The sequence below is a fragment of the Poecilia latipinna genome, unplaced genomic scaffold (assembly GCF_001443285.1).
Source record: "Poecilia latipinna isolate Pla-1442-1.1 unplaced genomic scaffold, P_latipinna-1.0 Scaffold3291, whole genome shotgun sequence".
In the NCBI taxonomy this organism is placed as follows: Eukaryota; Metazoa; Chordata; class Actinopteri; order Cyprinodontiformes; family Poeciliidae; genus Poecilia; species Poecilia latipinna.
In genome coordinates this window covers 33,264-52,817 of record NW_015115907.1, presented here as the reverse complement: position 1 = coordinate 52,817, position 19,554 = coordinate 33,264, and the positions used below count along the sequence as shown (strand labels likewise).

The following is a 19,554-nucleotide window of genomic DNA, read 5'->3' as shown; positions in this document are numbered from 1 at the left end:
CTTAAAGCATTTATTATAAGATTTTTTTTTTTTTTTCCCACAGATCTGATTATATTACTTTTTAAAAATTAGTAGAAATCCAGTACTAGAAACTCATTTATCCTTATGGACACAGGTCTGGTTTAGAAAAAAAAACAAAAAAACATACCTCTGTCATATAATTTTGTTTTTCTCTTTACAGATTTGATGGACTACAGCAGTAAAGACAGGAGAGACCGCAATCCTAACCATGTCCTCCACTATGATGAAGCACAGTACACAGTAAGCTATGCTCACAGGAGAAACTCCGAAGAGGTCAGCTGAATCAAATGATGCATGAACCTATTTGTGATTGCGTAGACTTTTTGGGTACTTAATCAGAACCCCTAATATTCTCACATATTTCTTATCACAGGCGGATTATGATAAACATGAGGATTTCAACAGAAAGAGGTGTGCTCTTCATATTTTGTGCTTCCTTAGGATTGTTGGATTGTACTTCTTGTCCAGGTTCTCTCACTATTTTCCCTTTACAGGCATCCAGTAAGCAGGTCTGGCAACAGTGCAGGCAGAGTGAAGCGGGTGGTGTCGTGTAAAAGGAAGACCCATCACCTGACTGTAGCTCGAAGAAAGCAGCTCGGACCCGGGAGAGGTTTGGATGCAGCAAACAAGGAAAACGATATGAAATGCCCACAAGCCACACAACGAGAAACATACTTTAATGAGCTATCAGACGTCTCAACAAATGTCAATAGCAATTACAAAACCAGTGGAACTGGTTCTGAACAGTCTGACTACTGTACACTCACTGAGGTATCTGTCTCTGACCACACATTCTTGTACCATGCTTGGTTTTGTGTGGCACTGTCTGAACTATAGTTTGTTTTCTCAGCTCAGAAGGGATCACAGCACAATGTCTGATGTTTTGTTTGGAAGAAATCTGAGACTTAAGGTGGCTTTAACATTGTGGAGGAGAAATGTTGGGGAACTGTTGACATATTTTCTAAAGTATGTACTGAAGTTTTGTTTTCACTCCTGCAAAATTTCAGTGTACGCTTACATCATTTTCTTTTTACAGAATCCAGGACACTGGTGTGATTGTTGATTTTCTGCCAATTATTTGCAAGTGGTAAGCTTTGCTTTATACAGAAATCTTCAAAACGCTGACAAGAACATTAAATTCAGAATATGTTCTTGTTCTTCCACAGCATTGATGAGGACTCGCCCAGGATTAACATTGGCTGTTGTGTTAACCTCTTTCCTTTGGTTAGAAAAGTCCTCAGTACTCCCTATGAAGAGTGAGTGATTATGTTGCTTAGTTTTATAATAACGAAAGACTAAAATACATATTTTAAAAAACTGTATTACAGCAGGAAACATAATTAACAGGACTTGTGTGGTATTGATTTGTTTTCTTGTAGGTATCTGATTGTTGGTTTTAAATGGATATGTTCAGTTTTAAAGAACTGGTGGGAAGAACTACAAACAAGTGGTTACAATGGATCAACTCAACCTCTGCTGGATGAGTAAATATTGTTTTGATGATCTTTGCCATATTCAAATAATGACCCTGAAATTCAAAACACAAAAGATTATGTAAAAGAAACAACAGTTAAACAAAAAATATCATAATGAACTTCAATTACTAGAGGAAAAAAATGACTGGATCATTTACTGGGATAAGCTATGATCATGTGATTGAATGCCTTAGTGTTTATCTCCGTTTTAGAAGGAAAGGCAGAGGTGCATTGTAGAGGTTTACTCAATAAATACCTGAGATTAGGAATGGGTTGATTTCAGAATGGACAAAATTTTCCAACACAGTTAGATTCCTTTTAACAAAATGCTGCAGAATGCACCAGAGTGGAAATATTTGTGGAAATATTTCCTGTTCATGAGAATAATATGGACATATAATTTTATCATTTTTAGGCGATTTGACTTTATACATTCAAAGTTATAATTTATATTTATTTCAACAATAATTTCACACTATTTATATGTGTGAAATTAGTGGTTACAGGTCAATAGACCACTTAAAAACTTTCTCTCTTCTTTTCCGTCATAGAAATTTTCAGGTTTTTAACCAGCAACTTTGGGAATTATGGCAACAGGAATCTCTTTTAAAATCTGTTACAGGTCAGGCAGAAGACATGGCCAAAGTAAGGATACATATATTTTTATTAGATCTCTTTTCAGAAATATGTGTTGTTCAGCAATTATATTTCCATCATTTTCCTTCCTCAGGTTGTTGAGTCTTACCTCTTTCAACTTCGCTGACACCAAGGAGGATCAAAATAACTTAATGAAGTAATTAGAAGAAACCTAATAGCTTTTATTCTCTTAAATTAAAATCTTTCAGTTGCATTGCAGATTTTCTGTACTGTATCACTAAGATTTCAGAGCAACAGCGAAGGTACACTAAGGTACTCAATCATTTTAAAAGTAGCCAAATGTTGATTGTATTGTTTCTGTTTAAGTGCCATGGTGAAAAGAATAAAAATGACTTTGAATTTTACATTTATGTTTTGTCCTGTTTTACTTAGACATCATTTATTTTTGGTGTTTCTTAAAACACAAATCTAAAATATATTTTCTTATTGAGAGACTGGAGAAATGATTCTTACTTATGCAAGCACTGTGCTGTAAAATGATCAAATATGGAACTCAACTCGTTTCAACAATTGTTGGGAGGAATGAATGAGTTTTATCCATCTTAATTGATGTAATGCTTAATGCCCAGTTAATTCTATGTATGTTTCTTCAGCAACCATGTAATTCCAGTGCAAAGGGGTGCAGAAATAAACTGTAACTAAGACAAATGGTGATATAGCTTGAATCATAGGTTGGAAAATAAACTCCAGTTCCTAGAAATTCAAATAACATTTTAAACTACCTATCTTTTCTGTAAAACATTCTTCAATGCCATTACTTGGCCAGGTGTACCACAGAGTCATTCTGAACATGCAGCACTTATAAAAGTTCAGCTAATGGCATTGAGAGTCGGATAGACCGTTATAAGACAGCTCTCAGAAATTAGATGAGTTTTGAAACACTCTCTCTTTTGCTTGGCTCATTAAAAGTTTTCTAACATGGACTTTTTGTTGACCATGTTTGTGCCAAATTATATATTTGTTGAAATGTGATTGATCCCAGTTCAGTTAGAGTGATTAGAAAAACTTTGAGATTCTTCCCCAATAGTGTTATAAACCTCATCTGGACTTCAGCCCCATGTGCAATGTTGAAGTGATTGAATTTATGCAATGATATGTGGGTTTATCACACATAGATAAGTGCAGGGGTGGTGTCTGTTTTGTGATGTGAACCAGAGACCAAAGTCCAGGAACAAGTGGGCAGGGGAGAACGATATTTACCAGACTCCCAATCTGAACTCGGCAATCATGTTTGCACTCAGATGGAAGAAGATTTGGGATTAACATTTCTTCGCTGCATTCCTTAACTATAAGGAAGCATTCTTATTTTTAGACAGTTCAAGTAGAGTTTCATTTGAGAATCCTGAAAGAGGTTTCTAAATCTTCTAACTGGATAAGACAACAAGCCTAGTCTATTTGTCAAAGAGTGAAGGATGAAGTGGAGATGCTGGCTGCTGACAGTGGCTACAATGCTGCTCCTCTGTGCAGCTAGAGCTGACATGGAAAACCTCCAAGCTGAGAATCTCAATCTTCTTCCCATAGATGAACACCACAAGGTCTTGAACCGCGGGATGAAAGGTATTTATTTGTTTAGGTTTTCACTATCATTTTGACTTCTCTTATTGTTATTTGTCTTAAGAAGCTAAAGATCTGGATAATTTTACAAATTCTTGGTATAAAGTTGAAGATTTGGCAGAACAACCACACAAGTAGGACTGTTTCCCATAGATGAATCAGCTTTATCACAGATTATCTGTGTTATTGTTGTGGTGGATGGTCAAATTCCAGGTTACAAATGAAATTATTTAGTGACTTATTGGTGATAAGTGTTCTTTTAAGGTAAATTGTATCTCTTAGATGAGATAACTTACCAGACAAACAGTTGCTTTTGAGCAAACTGATGGCTTTTTTGGTTTTGCCTGTTTATCTTAAATAAAATGACTAATTTGACAAACTCTTACAAAGTAGCATATTTACATGCTATAAATTTCAAAGTTAGGTTATTATAAAATTAATGAATTGTCAAAAAAGAATAACTTTGGAAGACGAGAAACTGAGGAAATGCAACTGTGTTGGGAGGAAACACAAGAAATGTAATATGAAGACTAGAGCTAAAAATATTCAACTTAAATCATAAAAAGTAAAACAGAAATAAATTAAATCTAAAAGATAAACATGTTAATATATAACAGAAATACAATCCAGTTTTATAGATATAAATAAAACTTGCTTAAGTTATATAACAAAAGTATTTACTTTTGAAACCCAATTTCTCCTTATATTTTTGCAACTGCACAACTTTGTGCTGGTTTATCACTTAAAATCCTATTAAATACATTGAAATTTGAGGTGTCAAGTAGAGAAATGTAAAAAGCTTTTAGGGCTATTGACTCAGTTGCTATTTTCTCACTTACTTGTATGCTTATTTCTCCACAGTGTTGCCCAGAGACTGCTATGAAATGCTCATGGCCTCTTCAGGAACAGCCAGAGATGGGGTCTACCTGATCAAACCACATGACTCCCCAGTTGTGGCCTATTGTGCCATGCAGGACGGAGGCTGGACCGTGGTTCAGCATATCACTGTCAACAGCAGTTTGGATTTTGATCGCACTTGGGATGAGTACAAGAACGGTTTTGGAGATGTCACGGGAGATCACTGGCTTGGGAACAAGTACCTCTATGAGCTCACTCGAGGCCCTGCCCGCTATAAACTGGGAGTGAAGCTCGTAGACAGAGATGCTGTCACCAAGACGGGAGAGTATGATCCCTTTCAAGTCGAGGATGAATCAACAGGCTACAGGTTGAGGCTGGGGTTATTCCAGGGCTCAGCTGTGGATGCTCTGACCCTAGACACAGAAAATTACCTTCACGACAACCAGAAGTTTACAACTAAAGACAGAGATAATGATAACTATTTCCAAAACTGTGCCAAGCTGGAGTTTCAAGGTGTGCCAGGAGGGGGCTGGTGGTATGATGCTTGTGCTGGTGCAAATTTGAATCGCAGGAATGTCATTTACTGGCAAAAGGACTGCAACAAGGAGAAACTGTGCAAGTACGCATGGATGATGGTGAGACCTTCAGAAACAGTTAAAGTGATTCACAGTGGATACTGCAAGAACGATGAGCTCTAAAGACATTCTCAGAATTTGCATCAAATTTGAGTCTATAAGTAACAACACAGATGGTGACAAATGTGCCTTTGTCGATAATAGGCACTCACATGAATATTTATTTTCTCACATTTTATTAAGAAATACCTTTAACAACAACAAAATACTGTAAGGAACCAGAATATTTTTCACAAACTTGAAGCACAGTAAAAAAAAAATAATAAAAAGGACAAACGTCTGTACAGTGTAGGCTTTACATTTTTCTCCAGTTCACATCCATATGTATTGTCAGAGCAAAGGATATGAGTAATTCCCAAAAATGTAGAAAATTAATTGTGTAAGATAATAGCTTATACTTTAAGAAAATAAACTCAGTGAAAAAAAAATCCCCGCAGTATGTTACAGGTTGGCCAGAAACACAGGAAATATATGATTTAGCAGCATTTTGAATAAAAAGTTGTTCTTAGATCCCAGTGAAAAACCTAATCCTGAGGATGACAGCAATAAAAGATGGTATTCCCCAACCTCCCTCCTACTGTAAACATTTACAATAAAAGCAAGTCATTTACATTGATCTACAAGTTTGTCTTAAAAAGTATCCTCAGTATGACAAGTGGAGCCGAATTTATACTTAATTGTCTGACAAAGCACAGAGACAAGCGTGTAAAGGCTTGTAAAGATCAAGTACAAATGTTAAATGTTCAAACAATAGAACATGTAAAACATTAGCCCTTCAAAATTAAATCTAGCTAGCAAAACAATATTGTTAAAAAGTTATCGGATTTTAGGTTGCCAAATTGCGTCTAGCGGCTAATATGTAACAAAATGCACAGCATGCCTTGATTATGAATCTGATGGGATATGTGGTTTTAATTTTAAACTTATTTACAATGTCACATTTACAGTTTCTCTGAAGTATTTAAGCTTCTCAAACTTTTTCACAATTTGTCACATGACAACCACAAAAAAAAAAAAAAAAAACTTTTTTTGTGGGATTTTATATGACAAGAAGTGCACATAATTGATAATTGTGTCTTGGATTGGATAAGGTTTGATACCTGGTTCTTAAATGGTTATATATACGTATACCTTTATTCAGGTATACATACATCTATAATCACTGTGTTTTACTGTTTTAGTCTTATAAAATATCCAGTGCGTTCAACTGCTATCAAATATCACTTTATTAGTAAATTAGTGTAATTTAATCTCAATATTAACAGAGATGTTCTGAGAAAACCTAGGAGGTTTGTATGATAGTACTGGTGAAGAAATGTTGCTAACAGAAAGCCGTAAGAACATTTCCAGTTTTCCATCAGCCATGTAGGTTGCAGGAGACCGTTGTGGAGAAAAACTAACACCACACATCACCCTGAACACATCATTCCCATGGAGAAACGTGGCCATAGCAGCATTATGCTATGGGGATTAATTATGTTTTTTGGAAGTCGAATGGAGCTAAATATAAGTCAATCCCATTAGTAAACCTATCAGAGACTGCAAAAACAACAAAAAAACAAACAAAACAAAAAAAAAACTTGCTTGGAGCAGAGGTTAATCTTCTGGGAAAACGATGACCCGAAACATGCAACCAGAGTTACAGTTGAATTGTTTAGATCAAGGCATATTTATGGGTTAGAATTTCTAAGTCAAACTACAGATCTAAATCCACAAGAGGCATTTTGGCAAGAATTGAACACTAATGTTCATTGGTACTCTCTTTAACTTTTGTGTTCATTTGAGTGTGCATAAATTTCCATCTCTTGATCTGCATTATTGTTGAAACTTCCTCCAAAAGACTATTATAGCAGCAAATGATGGAAAACAAATGCATGCTATAATTTAGATTATTATTATTATTATTATTATTATTATTATTATTATTATTATTATTATTATTATTTGTTAAAACATTGTCTTTCTGCCTTACCATTGCAAATTGCTTTGTGTCACCTTCCTACAAAACATCCCAATGGAAAACAATGAAGTTTGCAGTTAAATGACAAAATGTGAAAAAGTTTGATGTTTGTAACACACTGGATATAGTCATTCTTTTTGAAGGATTTTAGCAGCAGTTACTCTTTATGACACCAGATGAATTGATTAACACTAACATGTAGAGTCCAAGTTTACAAAGCCAAGATAGTTGGTAAGATCCCAGAACTTAAAACAAAGTCATTCATGTGAGCTTGGAGTTAACTGCAGGGTTCTGTCCATACCAGTACAGTTTCTCCTCAATCCTTTTCTTTTTCCACTGGCAGAGCAGCAGCATGCGGAATGTCTTTTGAAAGTTCTTGTTGCACAGGGCATAGCACATGGGGTTAACGGTGCTGTTGACATAGCACAGCCAGTAGCCCAGGTGCCAGAGGGAGAGTGGGATACAGTCTGAGCAGAAGGTGGAAATCAACACCATGATGTTGTAAGGGGTCCATGTAAGGATGAATGCCAGTAAGATAGCACTGAGAGTCTGAGCTGCCTTCCTCTCTTTGATCAGCACCATCCTTTTTCTCTTGGTGATCTGGCTTTTCAGCGATGTATCTGTAGGCTTGGACACTGAAGAGGTCGAGGGAACGCTCATAGATTCAGCCGAGGAAAACGTTGAGGACACCAACTTGGTGTTTCCGTTTTTGCTCTGGTGAGCATCTTTAGGCACAGGTTTAAACTTATAGGACACACATTTGCTACTCTTCTGAGAGCTGCTTTTGGGACGCCCCTGGAAGAAGCTGTCGTCATCAAAACTGCTGAGCTGCTCACTCTCACTGCCCACAATGATTCTGTTTGCTTCGCAAGCCTGATTCCTGACTGAGGGCTTGCGCCCCACCGGAGACATTGGCCTGTCCTCATCCTCAGAGGAGGCGTAGCTATTGAAGGTGGTCAACTGACCGGCTTTGGACCACTCGTCACTAGTGGATCCAGTGGATTTGGCATGGCTCCTGCTGGAAGATGACCAAGAGGCTTGGTTCTGATCATGTGAAGTTGATCTTAGTTTGCAACTAAAACAGGATCTTATGATGGTCTTCTGAGGCTGTGTCTCTCCAGAGTCCAATTGATAGTTAACCCCCTGAAGTTCCGCCAGATCTTTTGTCCTCTTCTCTGTCTCCTTATAGATCCGACAGTAGAGGATTGTCATAACCGACACAGGAATATAAAAGGCCGCAATTGCTGTCCCGAATGTTATAACAGGCTCAGAGAAAAACTGAATTTGGCATTGCCTTTCAGGAACCGTTCTTTTCCCAACAAAATATTGCCAACAAAGAATAGGTGGGGCCCACAAAATCAGAGACACCAACCAAGCTAAACCTATCATAATTCCAGCTCGTCTAGGAGTCCGTTTGGCCCTGTAAGTGAGAGGCCGAGTGATGGAGAAATATCTGTCAAAACTGATCACAAGCAAGTTCATGACAGAGGCATTACTGGCTACGTAGTCCAATGCTAACCACAGATCACAGGCCAGGTCCCCTAAAGCCCAGTAGCCCATCAGGATGTAAGAGGTGTACAAATTCATGGAAAAAACCCCTATGATGAGGTCTGCTGCTGCCAGACTCAGTAGGTAGTAATTGTTCACTGTCTTCAGTTGACTATTGACTTTAAAGGAGACCATTACAAGAACATTGCCCACAATGGTGATGAGGCTGACAATGGCAGACACAGTCGCGATGGTGATCACCTCCCAAAGACTGTGAGTGACCAGCTGGACGTCTTTTGTAGTGTTATTTCTGCTGAAGTTAACTAGATTTTCTCCTTCCATGGTCTTCTGGATATTACAGGTGTCCATCCATCATAAGCATGTTTGGATCTTCCATGTGAAGCAAAAGCATCTGAAATAAAGAAAAAAAAAAGAAAGGTAACATCTCTGCCTCATAAAGTATACATCAGTTTAATATTGTATCAAATTGTAAAACTTCATATGCTAAGAAAAGGACAAGTTTTATGTTCTACCCATTACTAAAACTATGTTTGAATTTTCTTGGCATGGTTTCCATTGCTATTTCACAGGAGTTTCAAATATCTGTAGGGAGGTATAATGATTTGAATTGATAGACTTGGCTGATTCTGAGATAGTGACATTGAGATATACATTTTTAGCTTGATCAGTGCTATTCAAACTCAAAAATTATATTTTTTTCTAATGGCTGCATATACTATTCATGAGCATTACCAAGTTGCCCAGCAACAACTCTTCGTCATGAATTGTGATGCACAAGAAAATGAGGACTCAAAGTTAGCTATTTTCAAGGTATGTTTGAAATTCATTCAGACTTCTAAAGTGAGCAACAGTCTCAGTAACAGCGACTGATTGCTGAGTAAACAACAAGTTGCTCTGTTTCCTCGTATGGTTTTCAGCTACCAATTGCCATTCTGGTGTGCAGGAGACTCAAAATTCAACACCGTAGAAGCTCAAAATGCTTCGTGACTGATGGAGAAATGTATTGTGTGGATATTGTTATTGCTTTACCCTATTTTAGGGACAGATATCTCGCTATTTTAAGAGAGCCTGAGTCTCTCTAATAATAGAGAGACTCTCTGCTGCCCTCTACTGGTGAAGCATAGGGAAAGGCTTTTTCTGAAGTCCACAAGTGCTTCAGATATCAGCGTCTGTGGGGTTTGCAGTAGAAATGTAAAGAACGGTATGAGAATTGCCATGGAGCTTCATACTTATCTGGCTAAATACTATGAATGGCTCAATCTTTCAAATTATGAAGTCATTAAATATGCTGAAAAATATCCTTTCCCGAAGAGGCTTCTTAAATAGTTATAACATGTCAAAAGAGTCAGTTAAAAAGTTCTTTAAAGTCTCAACTCAACACAAAGACATTCGACTTTGATTAATTTTGTTATGAACAAGTATCAAGAAATTTGTCTCCTAAGAGACAAACAGACAGACAGACAGACAGACAGACAGACAGACAGAGAGATAGATAGATAGATAGATAGATAGATAGATAGATAGATAGATAGATACATAGATAGATAGATAGATAGATAGATAGATAGATAGATAGATAGATAGATAGATAGATTTCATCACCATTTTTGGGTGGAAAAAAATTATCATATGACGCCTTTTACTATTTCTTACCAGTAGAGGGCAGCAGAGACCCTCTAACAAAACCTCAAGCACGTGAATGTGAAGTCTGAAGTTTTCTTGCAATAGTGAGCCATTTATTCCTCACTGGATACATCTTTTGGAGACAAGCCAGCTAGACAGCATATGGTTCTAAGTTTGCACATTAAATTTAATTATGTAAAATCAAATTATAGTGCCATGATTATGAAGGTTGTTACAGGTTTTAAAGCAGCATCACTTTCCTAGCAAATGTAAAAAAAAATCGAATGAGAATAAAAACAGAGTGCAACAACGTGCTTAACTGGACCATAACGCCACTTAAGTTAATGAACTGTTATATGTATCTGCCTTTTCCAAGCATGTTTTCCACTCCCTCACAAAAATCTCAAGCCAACTGGTCGAATGGAGTCATGATTTTGAGCCCTGTCTCTCAATCTTCCTAAAATGAGAAACTTCCATTTGTCATATTCCGACTCAGACTCTGTATGTTGTGTGTGACCTTCCCAGTTCCAAAATGGTTGAAAATGAACCATGCAACAGTTTACCGTCAGGATATTGAAGGCTCCCTGAGGCTCTCAAATTGGATGAATAATGAGCCCAAGCTTGATAGACAAAATGGTAAAAAGAAAAAAAAAAAAAAACCCACATAACTCTGTGTGGGTTGAAGCAATTGAATTTTCAGCCGGTCGGTCACTCAGAGTACTGACACACATTTAGGCACTGATAGCTTCTCACATTATTCCCTTAGCGGTCAACAAATAGCACCACGCTGGAGAAATTGGCTGTGTAAAAACAGACATTCATTTCCTTGTTGACCAACAGTGTCCTCTTCCATTTCAAACCGACCTGCCTTGTTTGGGGTTTTTAATCAAAATGCTACAATAGAAAATTGTATATCAGGATGGTTAAATGCTCTCTGAGGTACTAAACAGAATAGGTTTTTGAAAATAACACAAGTTGTCATAGTCTGGTATTTGTTGCAAGAAGGAAACATTTGTATGCGAAGCAATGCCTATCAAAAATACTTATGTGAAATCTTTCACATTTGGTCACACAACCACAAATCTCAGTGTGTTTTATTGGGATTTTCAATGATAGATCAATGGAACCTAGCCCTTAACTGTAAAGTGCAATCAAAATGATGCATGTTTTACAACTAAGAGTATGCTATATATGTGGATTCAGTAGCTCGATATTCTAACATGAAATACAACATAATCGAACTGCCCAGCTTATCCAAGAGGCCCATAAAGCTGCAAGTGGAAGAATCTATTAACAGGCCAAGTGTTAAGTTTGATTCCCATACAAGCCATCTATATAACAGCAGCAAGACAAAAAAAATATTGCTACATAGAAGCCAGTAAGGTTTGCCACAAACTACATAGGGGAAGTGGTAAAAGAAGCTAATCTTGACAGATGAGAGCAAATAGATTTTTTAGCCCACATGCAAAGCGGAAAATGTAACTTACACTGCACATTCTCTTGAGCACATCATCCCCATTGTGGAAGATTTTGGTGATAACAACTTGCCACATGAATGCTTTTCTACAGCAGGGACAGGGAAGATGCTTTGAGTTGATGGAAAGTTTTTTTTAGACATTTCACACTTGAAACTGTAATTGCAGTGTAAGGGGGTTTGTATGAAATGTTGAATTGATCAAATAGAGATGCACGAGGAAGGAAGACCTGCCTTAACAGCCCTCTTAATTTAAGAGCCCAAAGCAATGGCTGTAATCAAAACCTATTACTTGAGAAATACCTGCTTTCAAAAGCTTTGCTTTAACAGTGCAAGGTCAGCATTCCCTCAGCCATCCAGGAGGCACACAAATAACATTCCAGTATTGTGACGTGCTGTGTGCAAAAGTTTACCTCATGAAATGAGCACAAAAAATGCACATTGAGAGTTACATTTTATTATTCTTTGTCAGATCTGGTTTTTATTAGAAATCTCTCAAACTTTGAGCGAGAAAGACCTTAAATGGCTCATTCTGAATTGATGTTGCACATAAATATAAGAAACAATTATGCAACCAAGAAACAAACAGTGAGAAGAAAATGATACAACAGTTTTATCTTTCTAAACCAGCACCACGGACAGCACCATGAGTCTGAAAAGTATTTACTGGGTCAGGAAGGTGTGAGGATTATATTCAGCTGAGCAACCTGTGACCTTGAAGCCTTGGAAGGTATGTGAATGGCTAAAAAGCTAAAATAATTACATAAAGAATTAAATCATTTCAACTTACAACAGTAATATTACCCCCCCTCATCGTTTGTCTTACCAAAAGTAATCCTCTGGTTTTGGAGACAGCGGTCTCACCTGGCTGAGCCCACTGAATCAAAAACGCCAGGGACAATTTTACAGATATAATTACAACAAAGGATTGGGCGATTCCTCTGTTGCTCCAGTGTGGACTTTCTTTTACTCCATTTTTGTTCCTGAAAGATGATCTATCAGTGTGAAAAATAAAATTTAAGGAATGACATGAAGCTCCAAATAAAGCACAATACATTTCATTTAATGTTTATTGCCACATTATGCTGTGAGAATGATTCACTTCAGCCGGGACAAAGAATTGGTCAGAGTTGATTGGAAGGTGGAGCAAAATAGAGAGCAATCCCTGAAAAAACCTGAAAAATCCTGTTTAGCAATACTTACAATGGGGGTAGAGGTTCCATACAATAAACATACACTCTGAGCAACAAAAATATTTTTGAACATTAATTACCAAATTATTAATAATGACTACCAGCTCACTTAATAGATTTAGAAGGACCACCATATTGTCAAACTTTTTTCATAAAGTAACAAAAAATAAATAAATAATAATAATAATAATAAATTCTTATCCTTGCCGCTTGTTGAAAGAAAAAAGTTTCCAAGCTTACTTGTATTTCTGGAAGTTTGTGTCATCAAATATTTTCAAAACATAGTTTTTACAACCTCATTTTTTTTCCATATATTCCTTTAGAGTTTGAATGCATTTAATTAAGAGATACACTCTCCCCTCAACTTCTAGTAGTCATAATAATTTATCTAATCATTGAGTACAAAAAAATAACTTAATGATTTACAAATAGAACAAAGTTAAGTTAGGTTGGTCATATCCATGTTCTGATTTTAGATGCAAATAGATCGATGCATCCCAAACCACTGCCCAACCCTTTTTTTATCTCAAAGGGAATCTGGGAACTTTTTTTCCATTGATGGTAACTTGTTTTGGAAAACTGATGTTTATAAACACATAAATGTAGTATGAGTGAGCAAAAACAAAATATGCAAAATTAGGTTAAAAAACCCCCCAAAAAGTCCAAATTTTCCACACAAAAAAAAATAAATAAATAAAATAAAATACACAAATAGACTTGTTTTAAAAACTGTGAATCATTACAATTTTTAAGCCATGTTATTAAGCTATTTTAAACTACTATATGTTGCTCTATATAATGTAAAATTCTCATAAAATATATTTGAGTCGATGGTTGTGTCATCACAAATTTGGAAAAATTTTAAGTGATGCAAGTATTTTCTTCTGTAAACCATGACAATATGTCTAGAAAATCGAGCATACGCAGAACTTTAAAGGTATGCGAAAGATCGTAGCAGCATAGAGAAAGCTGTGCAAAGTTTTTTTTCATGAGCAATTTCACAGTTAAAGCACTTGAACTTTTCAGAACATAAACAGGACAGCATAAACAGTGATTATGTCAAATGAAATGTAAAACCGGATTGTTATGAATGTTTCCCAATACACACACATGGACACGCACACTCATGAATAGAATACACAAATGGAAAATCTCTTGAGGTCAAGAGGTGGAACAAGTCAAGTTCACTAATAGCCTCTAAACCAAGACTGAAAGCACTTTAATGGTACGTCTGGAACCCAGAGTACGGACATCTTGATAAATCGTGTATATAGTGTGTTGTGACCCGCTTTTGGGCATTGCTTGGATACTGTTTGGTATCACATATGACAAATTACTGGGGGGAAGGATTCTAACCTTGCGTGGGCAGGAAGAAAAAAAAACTGCAACAGTACTGCCGATAAATTTTCCATGCTCATATTTAGAATCTTCTTGCATAACCGGATTTTAAACTAGTTGAAATGCATTATTCTACTAGAAACAATGTTTTAAACTTGTTGGAATATTGTGCAAGAAAATAACATTGCCCCGGCCAAGAAATCCGAATCTCCCTTATTATATATACATCCTCAGAGTATCAGATGTCCTTCTGAAATACTGTGCTAGCTCGCTATGCATAAGTAATGGTCATTGATCCGTTAGTTAACAGTGTCCTGCTTTTGAGTGAAGACAGGTTGTGTAGCAGAAATCCACGCTGAGTCTTCATGCTCGGGCGCTGAAGGCTGGCTTGAGGTCCTTTGGCACCTGGCCATCACTGCTTCTGTCCTGCAGCTCTGCATGATGGCCCTCACCACATGCTGCTCCCAGTCATCAGTAACCTTTCTGTACACCCCTGCTTTGGTTGTAGCACAGCAGCTCAAGCAGGCCAATACCGTGTGTAGTTGCAGAATAAAGATGGAAGTGGACGACGACAGAGCAGTGAGTCAAAGCAAAGGAGCCAAGGGATGTCGTGTGTGTCTGCGCAGTGATTATGGATGGTTTTCAAATCAGTCCACAGCTCCTTGGCACACTGGTTGGTGTTTACTGCAGTCAGCCCACTGACCCATGATTAACATCCCAGCATATGTAGCTTTCTGGAAAAAAATATATTCCTTGAATCAGTTTTGGTTTGGGTTCAGTCTTTCACCGAAGCAGAAGAGAAAGAGGAGTATAGGCATTAAAAGCTCTTGAAATATTATTGCTGATAGCAAAGAACTGAATGATGGTCTCACCTTGTTCCTGCCCTGTCCTAAAATGCCTCAAGTGTTCTTCACAAAAATATGCGTAATTAGTAGTCTTAGGTTTTTATAACAATCTTTTCAGATAATATACATACATTTTAATTCAATTACAGGATGGAGTATTTTTATGACCATCTAACCCAGTAATTCATGAAAATAATCAACTTCAATGAAATATATACTGGTTTAGTCCATGGACAGGAAAGGCATCTTGTTCAAGTTGTCAGATGGTAATGTGTAGAAATTGGTGAACGGGAAAGTTGAACCATGGATTGTTTTTTTTTTTGTTTTTGTTTTTGGTTTTTTTATTTTAGTTTAGGAGCCTGGAGAACAAATTGCTCAAAGTGAGTCTAAATTGACACATTTAGTTAAATTTGATTTTGTAAAACTAATTCATGCTTCCAGAACCAACAATCAACGGGTTGTTGATTGTTGGTCTCTCTCCACCATATTTCAGAAAACGTTTTATTGAACTGCTGTGTCACAACCCAACTCTCCTGAGGGTCAAGGTGTTGACAGGTGTATTAAAACAAACAAACAAACAAACAAACAAACAAACAAAAAAACAAGACCATTGAATGCTAATAAATGATGTTTATGTGTTACACATGCAATTTTACTCATCCCAAATAGCTCTTCATTTTCGTTTTGACTTACCATCCACACAGCAGTTTTTTCACTGGTTGTCTTTTCAGTTTACTTTTGAAGTGCTATGTTGTCCTGTCTTCTAATCTGTCATGTCTTTAGTGCTCTGTGCACTGTGCAATGGCATTAAAGGAATTCACTCTTTCTGTAAAAATCATATCTGGGTTTAAGTGTTTCATCTTAGCTATGATTTTTAAGACAAAAGTAAACTCAAAGTAGATCTAACCTGCAATGAGAAATGATGAACAGGATCATTAGGTGAGTAATATGATCCGCTTATGTAGCCCACAGTGGATTTGGCAGCTGCTGAAGGGAATAAAGCGATAACACGGAAAGCCTCTGGGAGTTATGTTTTCAAAGCATCTACAACCTTTCATAAATGCCTCTTCATTTCAGTAATGACATGGCAATAAAACCATTTGTGTTCTCACCAAGAATCTTTGAGTTACGAGTCTGTCGGCCATTTTTTTTTTTTTGCTTTTCATGTTACATGTTTTGATGTTGCTACTGAATGGCAGCATTTTTCTGAACTCGTCACATGTGTGCAAGACAAAGCCTTACTGGAAGCCAAACATTTCTCCACCAACACAATCTGGTGATTATTTTTCTAAGCTCACCAAACCATAACTCTGTTGACACGACTACTCCATGGGTTTTATCAGAAGAGACCCAGAACTATTTCCACATTTGTTGCAACACCTCATAGGATCCGTGGGGACTGGGAAGGACTCGTTAAAATCACGCTTCACTGCTTAATCCCCCTCTGTATTGTCATTTCCAGTTAATCAAAAGGCAGGACAGGAATGGTTGTGAGACGTGGCTGTTTCAAATATGTATTGATTGCTTTTTTGTAAAAAAAAAAAAAAAAAAAAAAAAAAAAAATTAAACAAATAAAAAAAAAATACAGAAAATTCTGGAAAGAAAAGTTTGGAATTTTACACAAAAGGTTGAGGAAAAATACAAGAAGGAATATTACAGAACTTTAAAACTATGTGTTCTATTTCAGATTAATAATCTTTATAGAAATATGCAACTGCTGGATGAAGATTAACACAGAAGTTGAGTGATTACATCAGCGAAAAAAAAGAGATACATTTCAGAAATAAAATGCACATGTTGTTTCCAAACTTTTCCAAGTGCACCTTTGCTTTTCCCAGTAATTTATACTTATTACAATAAAAATGTGAAGTGCTTGAGCAGCAATTTGCAATTTGGTGAATGATAAGTCATTAAGTAAACAAAAAAAAAAACAAAAAAAAAAAAACAATGCACACACATCTTTTCAGGAGCACATCTTCTGTTTTGTTCATTAGGGTTAAAAGGCTTCATTAAAAATACATCTCCTCTCAGACATGCCCTTGTGCACACATGACGTCTTTTCCCCTTGAATTCAGGTCATGCCTTTGTGCATTAATCAAAAAGCGCACGTTTAATCAGTCATGATTCTCTTGAGACTGAGCAAGCCACCGGTGTAAAAAAAAAAAAAAAAAAAAAAAAAAAAAAAAGAAGACACAAAAGGAGAAATATACTCACTTTGATCAAGTCTCACTGTTGTCTGTCCAAGGGAGCAAAGTTCACAGTTAATCCCTTTGTTTTGCCTGGGAAGCCTTTGGGTCAGTTGTGGCACCGAGGAACAGGATCATAACACAGCTGAAGAGAACTCTGGTGGCAGAAAAATCCTGCTGACTTGACCCTTGCATGCCAAAGGGATCCGGAGGGGAAAGTCTGAACAGAGAGGGAGAGAAGAAACCATCTGAAGGGCAGGGTGGACAGCGAAACGCTTTGGGCATCCCTGCGTAAGGAGAGCACTCTCCAAAGAGCTCCAAAAAAGTCTCCTCTAAAAGCAAAGCTGCCTTCCTTTCTCATTCATGAATTTGAAACAAATCTGCACTGAAGCCAAAAAATTAGCAAAACAGAACTTTTTCTTGAAGAGCAAGCAGAGCGAGATGCGCTGTGCTCCCTCTCCGGCGAGTTAAAGCAGAATGACACAGAGAGGCAGCTTGATGTCGGAGCCAAGTCGCGGCTGCTGCCACTATGCTGCCGCTGCTGGAACTACTCAGGCTGACAGACACAGATGTAGCTGACGCTAGCAAGCTGGGAGGAGAAATTCCCATAGGGGTGAATGGTTCATCATGTTTCGGCACAGTGAGCAGGCATTGTGGACTCCAGAGGGTGGACGGGGCAATGGGGGCTGGGGTGGCTTCAAGGAGTCCATTTTGGAAGGTTTGAGGGCAGAAGAAGGAGTAGCGCTGTGGATTAGCAGCTGAGCTGAATGTTGGATAGTGTTTTTACTTACAAAAAGAAGTGCAAAAAGTTACCTTGATTGTAATCTGTCACCGTTTGACTGAAGCTCAAGCTCTGCTGATCATAGAACACATTCATCAGTCCTATGCTGATGTTGTCTATGAACCCACATGGGAAAAAGCTGACATGGCTGGGCCAGATAAGCAGCATGCAGATGTGACAGATGTTTTCTTTCTATAGCACTCTGTGTGATTGTGTGTGTGTGTGTGTGTGTGTGTGTGTCTGTGTGTGTGTCTTTAAACGTGTGCACACAAGTCTGCTTGGGTGCGAAGTGTGTTTTAATCTGGATGAGGGGTGCTGATCTGTTCCAGGAGTTCTCATTTAAGGCGACAGAGACAAACATTTGCAGAACCAGGCTGCTGTCAACACATATCTAAATTTATTTATGAATTTAGAGAGACCAATCAATCTAGCAGTCATGTTTTTTGAGCTGGAGAACCCAGAGAGAACCCACACAGGCAAATCCATGCTTCAAAATATAGACTTTCTTTTCAGATAAATTTGTAATTAATTTGTACAGGTTCATGTTAACAACAGGATGATCATTCCTCATTATATTGTCAGTTTTCTGAAGTACACCAGTCCCTCTTGCAGCAAAGCACTCAGCACCCAGCATGATGCTGCCACCCTCTCTGCTTCACATCTGGCTGTGACGTGCAGTGAGGTTCATGGATGGTGAGGCACTGATTCATCTGGAGTTGTAGAGCTCCAGTAGTGCTCCCTTCATTAGTCTGAGAATATAAAAACAATTAATTTAGATGGTTTTTTTTTTATTAACTATTCTTTAAGAAGCAATATTTGAAATGATCTAAACAGAAGATTTTTTGTGAGAAGGTATATTTCAATATTTTATTTATTTGACATCAGCCAAAGATTATGTCCATTTTTGTTATGCTTGACGATTTCAGTTTAAAATATGTCTCTTATTCACCCGTAGCAGTTGTAGGTTTGATGACCTGTTAAACTTTTAAAAAATAACCTTTTGAAATCTCCAGAACCCATTCAATGGTACCATCAAAAATTAAAGATTGACATATGAAAAATTTTACATTGAAAGGATTTTTCACACATCGCCCATCCCTGAGATAAAGACGCTACGGTTAAAATAATCCGATGTATTTTCTCACCTCGAGTATGAAACTGCTCTGGGAGTACTAAAGCCTGGTCAGTGGACAAAATACACATGCATCATAGCCACCAACATTTGTCATAATGCAACAGCCTGTCTGAAATGATTTTGCTTGTTAGATTAAATCTATATGTTTGTGGGCTCACGATTAAAGCCTGACATGAAAATCCCAGCTAAATCTGTTCCCAGCACATCTGTTCCACAGAGTGTCGTATGTCGCTGTTGCCTTCCACTCTCCCCCGACCCCCACACACACACCCACCAGGCCTGACCTGCTGATCTGAAGTCATTTCCAGGC

The 19,554-nt window shown here is 37.4% G+C and overlaps 3 protein-coding genes across 3 annotated transcripts; 2 read left to right on the top strand and 1 right to left on the bottom strand.

Moving 5' to 3' along the window:
* The first annotated feature begins 126 nt into the window (after positions 1–126).
* Positions 127–2,491, top strand: LOC106940596 (KATNB1-like protein 1). Its single transcript, XM_015023376.1, has 9 exons — positions 127–294; positions 395–432; positions 516–792; positions 872–987; positions 1,058–1,108; positions 1,188–1,277; positions 1,401–1,505; positions 2,048–2,141; positions 2,227–2,491. Exons 1-9 carry the CDS (start codon positions 187–189, stop codon positions 2,257–2,259), a joined length of 912 nt encoding a protein of 303 aa, XP_014878862.1. The 5' UTR covers positions 127–186; the 3' UTR covers positions 2,260–2,491.
* Positions 2,492–3,002: 511 nt separating this feature from the next.
* Positions 3,003–6,763, top strand: LOC106940598 (fibrinogen-like protein 1-like protein). The gene is made up of 2 exons (XM_015023378.1): positions 3,003–3,710; positions 4,569–6,763. Exons 1-2 carry the CDS (start codon positions 3,566–3,568, stop codon positions 5,261–5,263), a joined length of 840 nt encoding a protein of 279 aa, XP_014878864.1. The 5' UTR covers positions 3,003–3,565; the 3' UTR covers positions 5,264–6,763.
* On the bottom strand, positions 5,709–17,989 carry LOC106940597 (muscarinic acetylcholine receptor M5-like). The gene is made up of 2 exons (XM_015023377.1): positions 17,357–17,989; positions 5,709–9,060 (listed from the first exon to the last, which is right to left on the bottom strand). Exon 2 carries the CDS (start codon positions 9,015–9,017, stop codon positions 7,422–7,424), a length of 1,596 nt encoding a protein of 531 aa, XP_014878863.1. The 5' UTR covers positions 9,018–9,060; positions 17,357–17,989; the 3' UTR covers positions 5,709–7,421.
* Between the last annotated feature and the right edge of the window lie 1,565 nt (positions 17,990–19,554).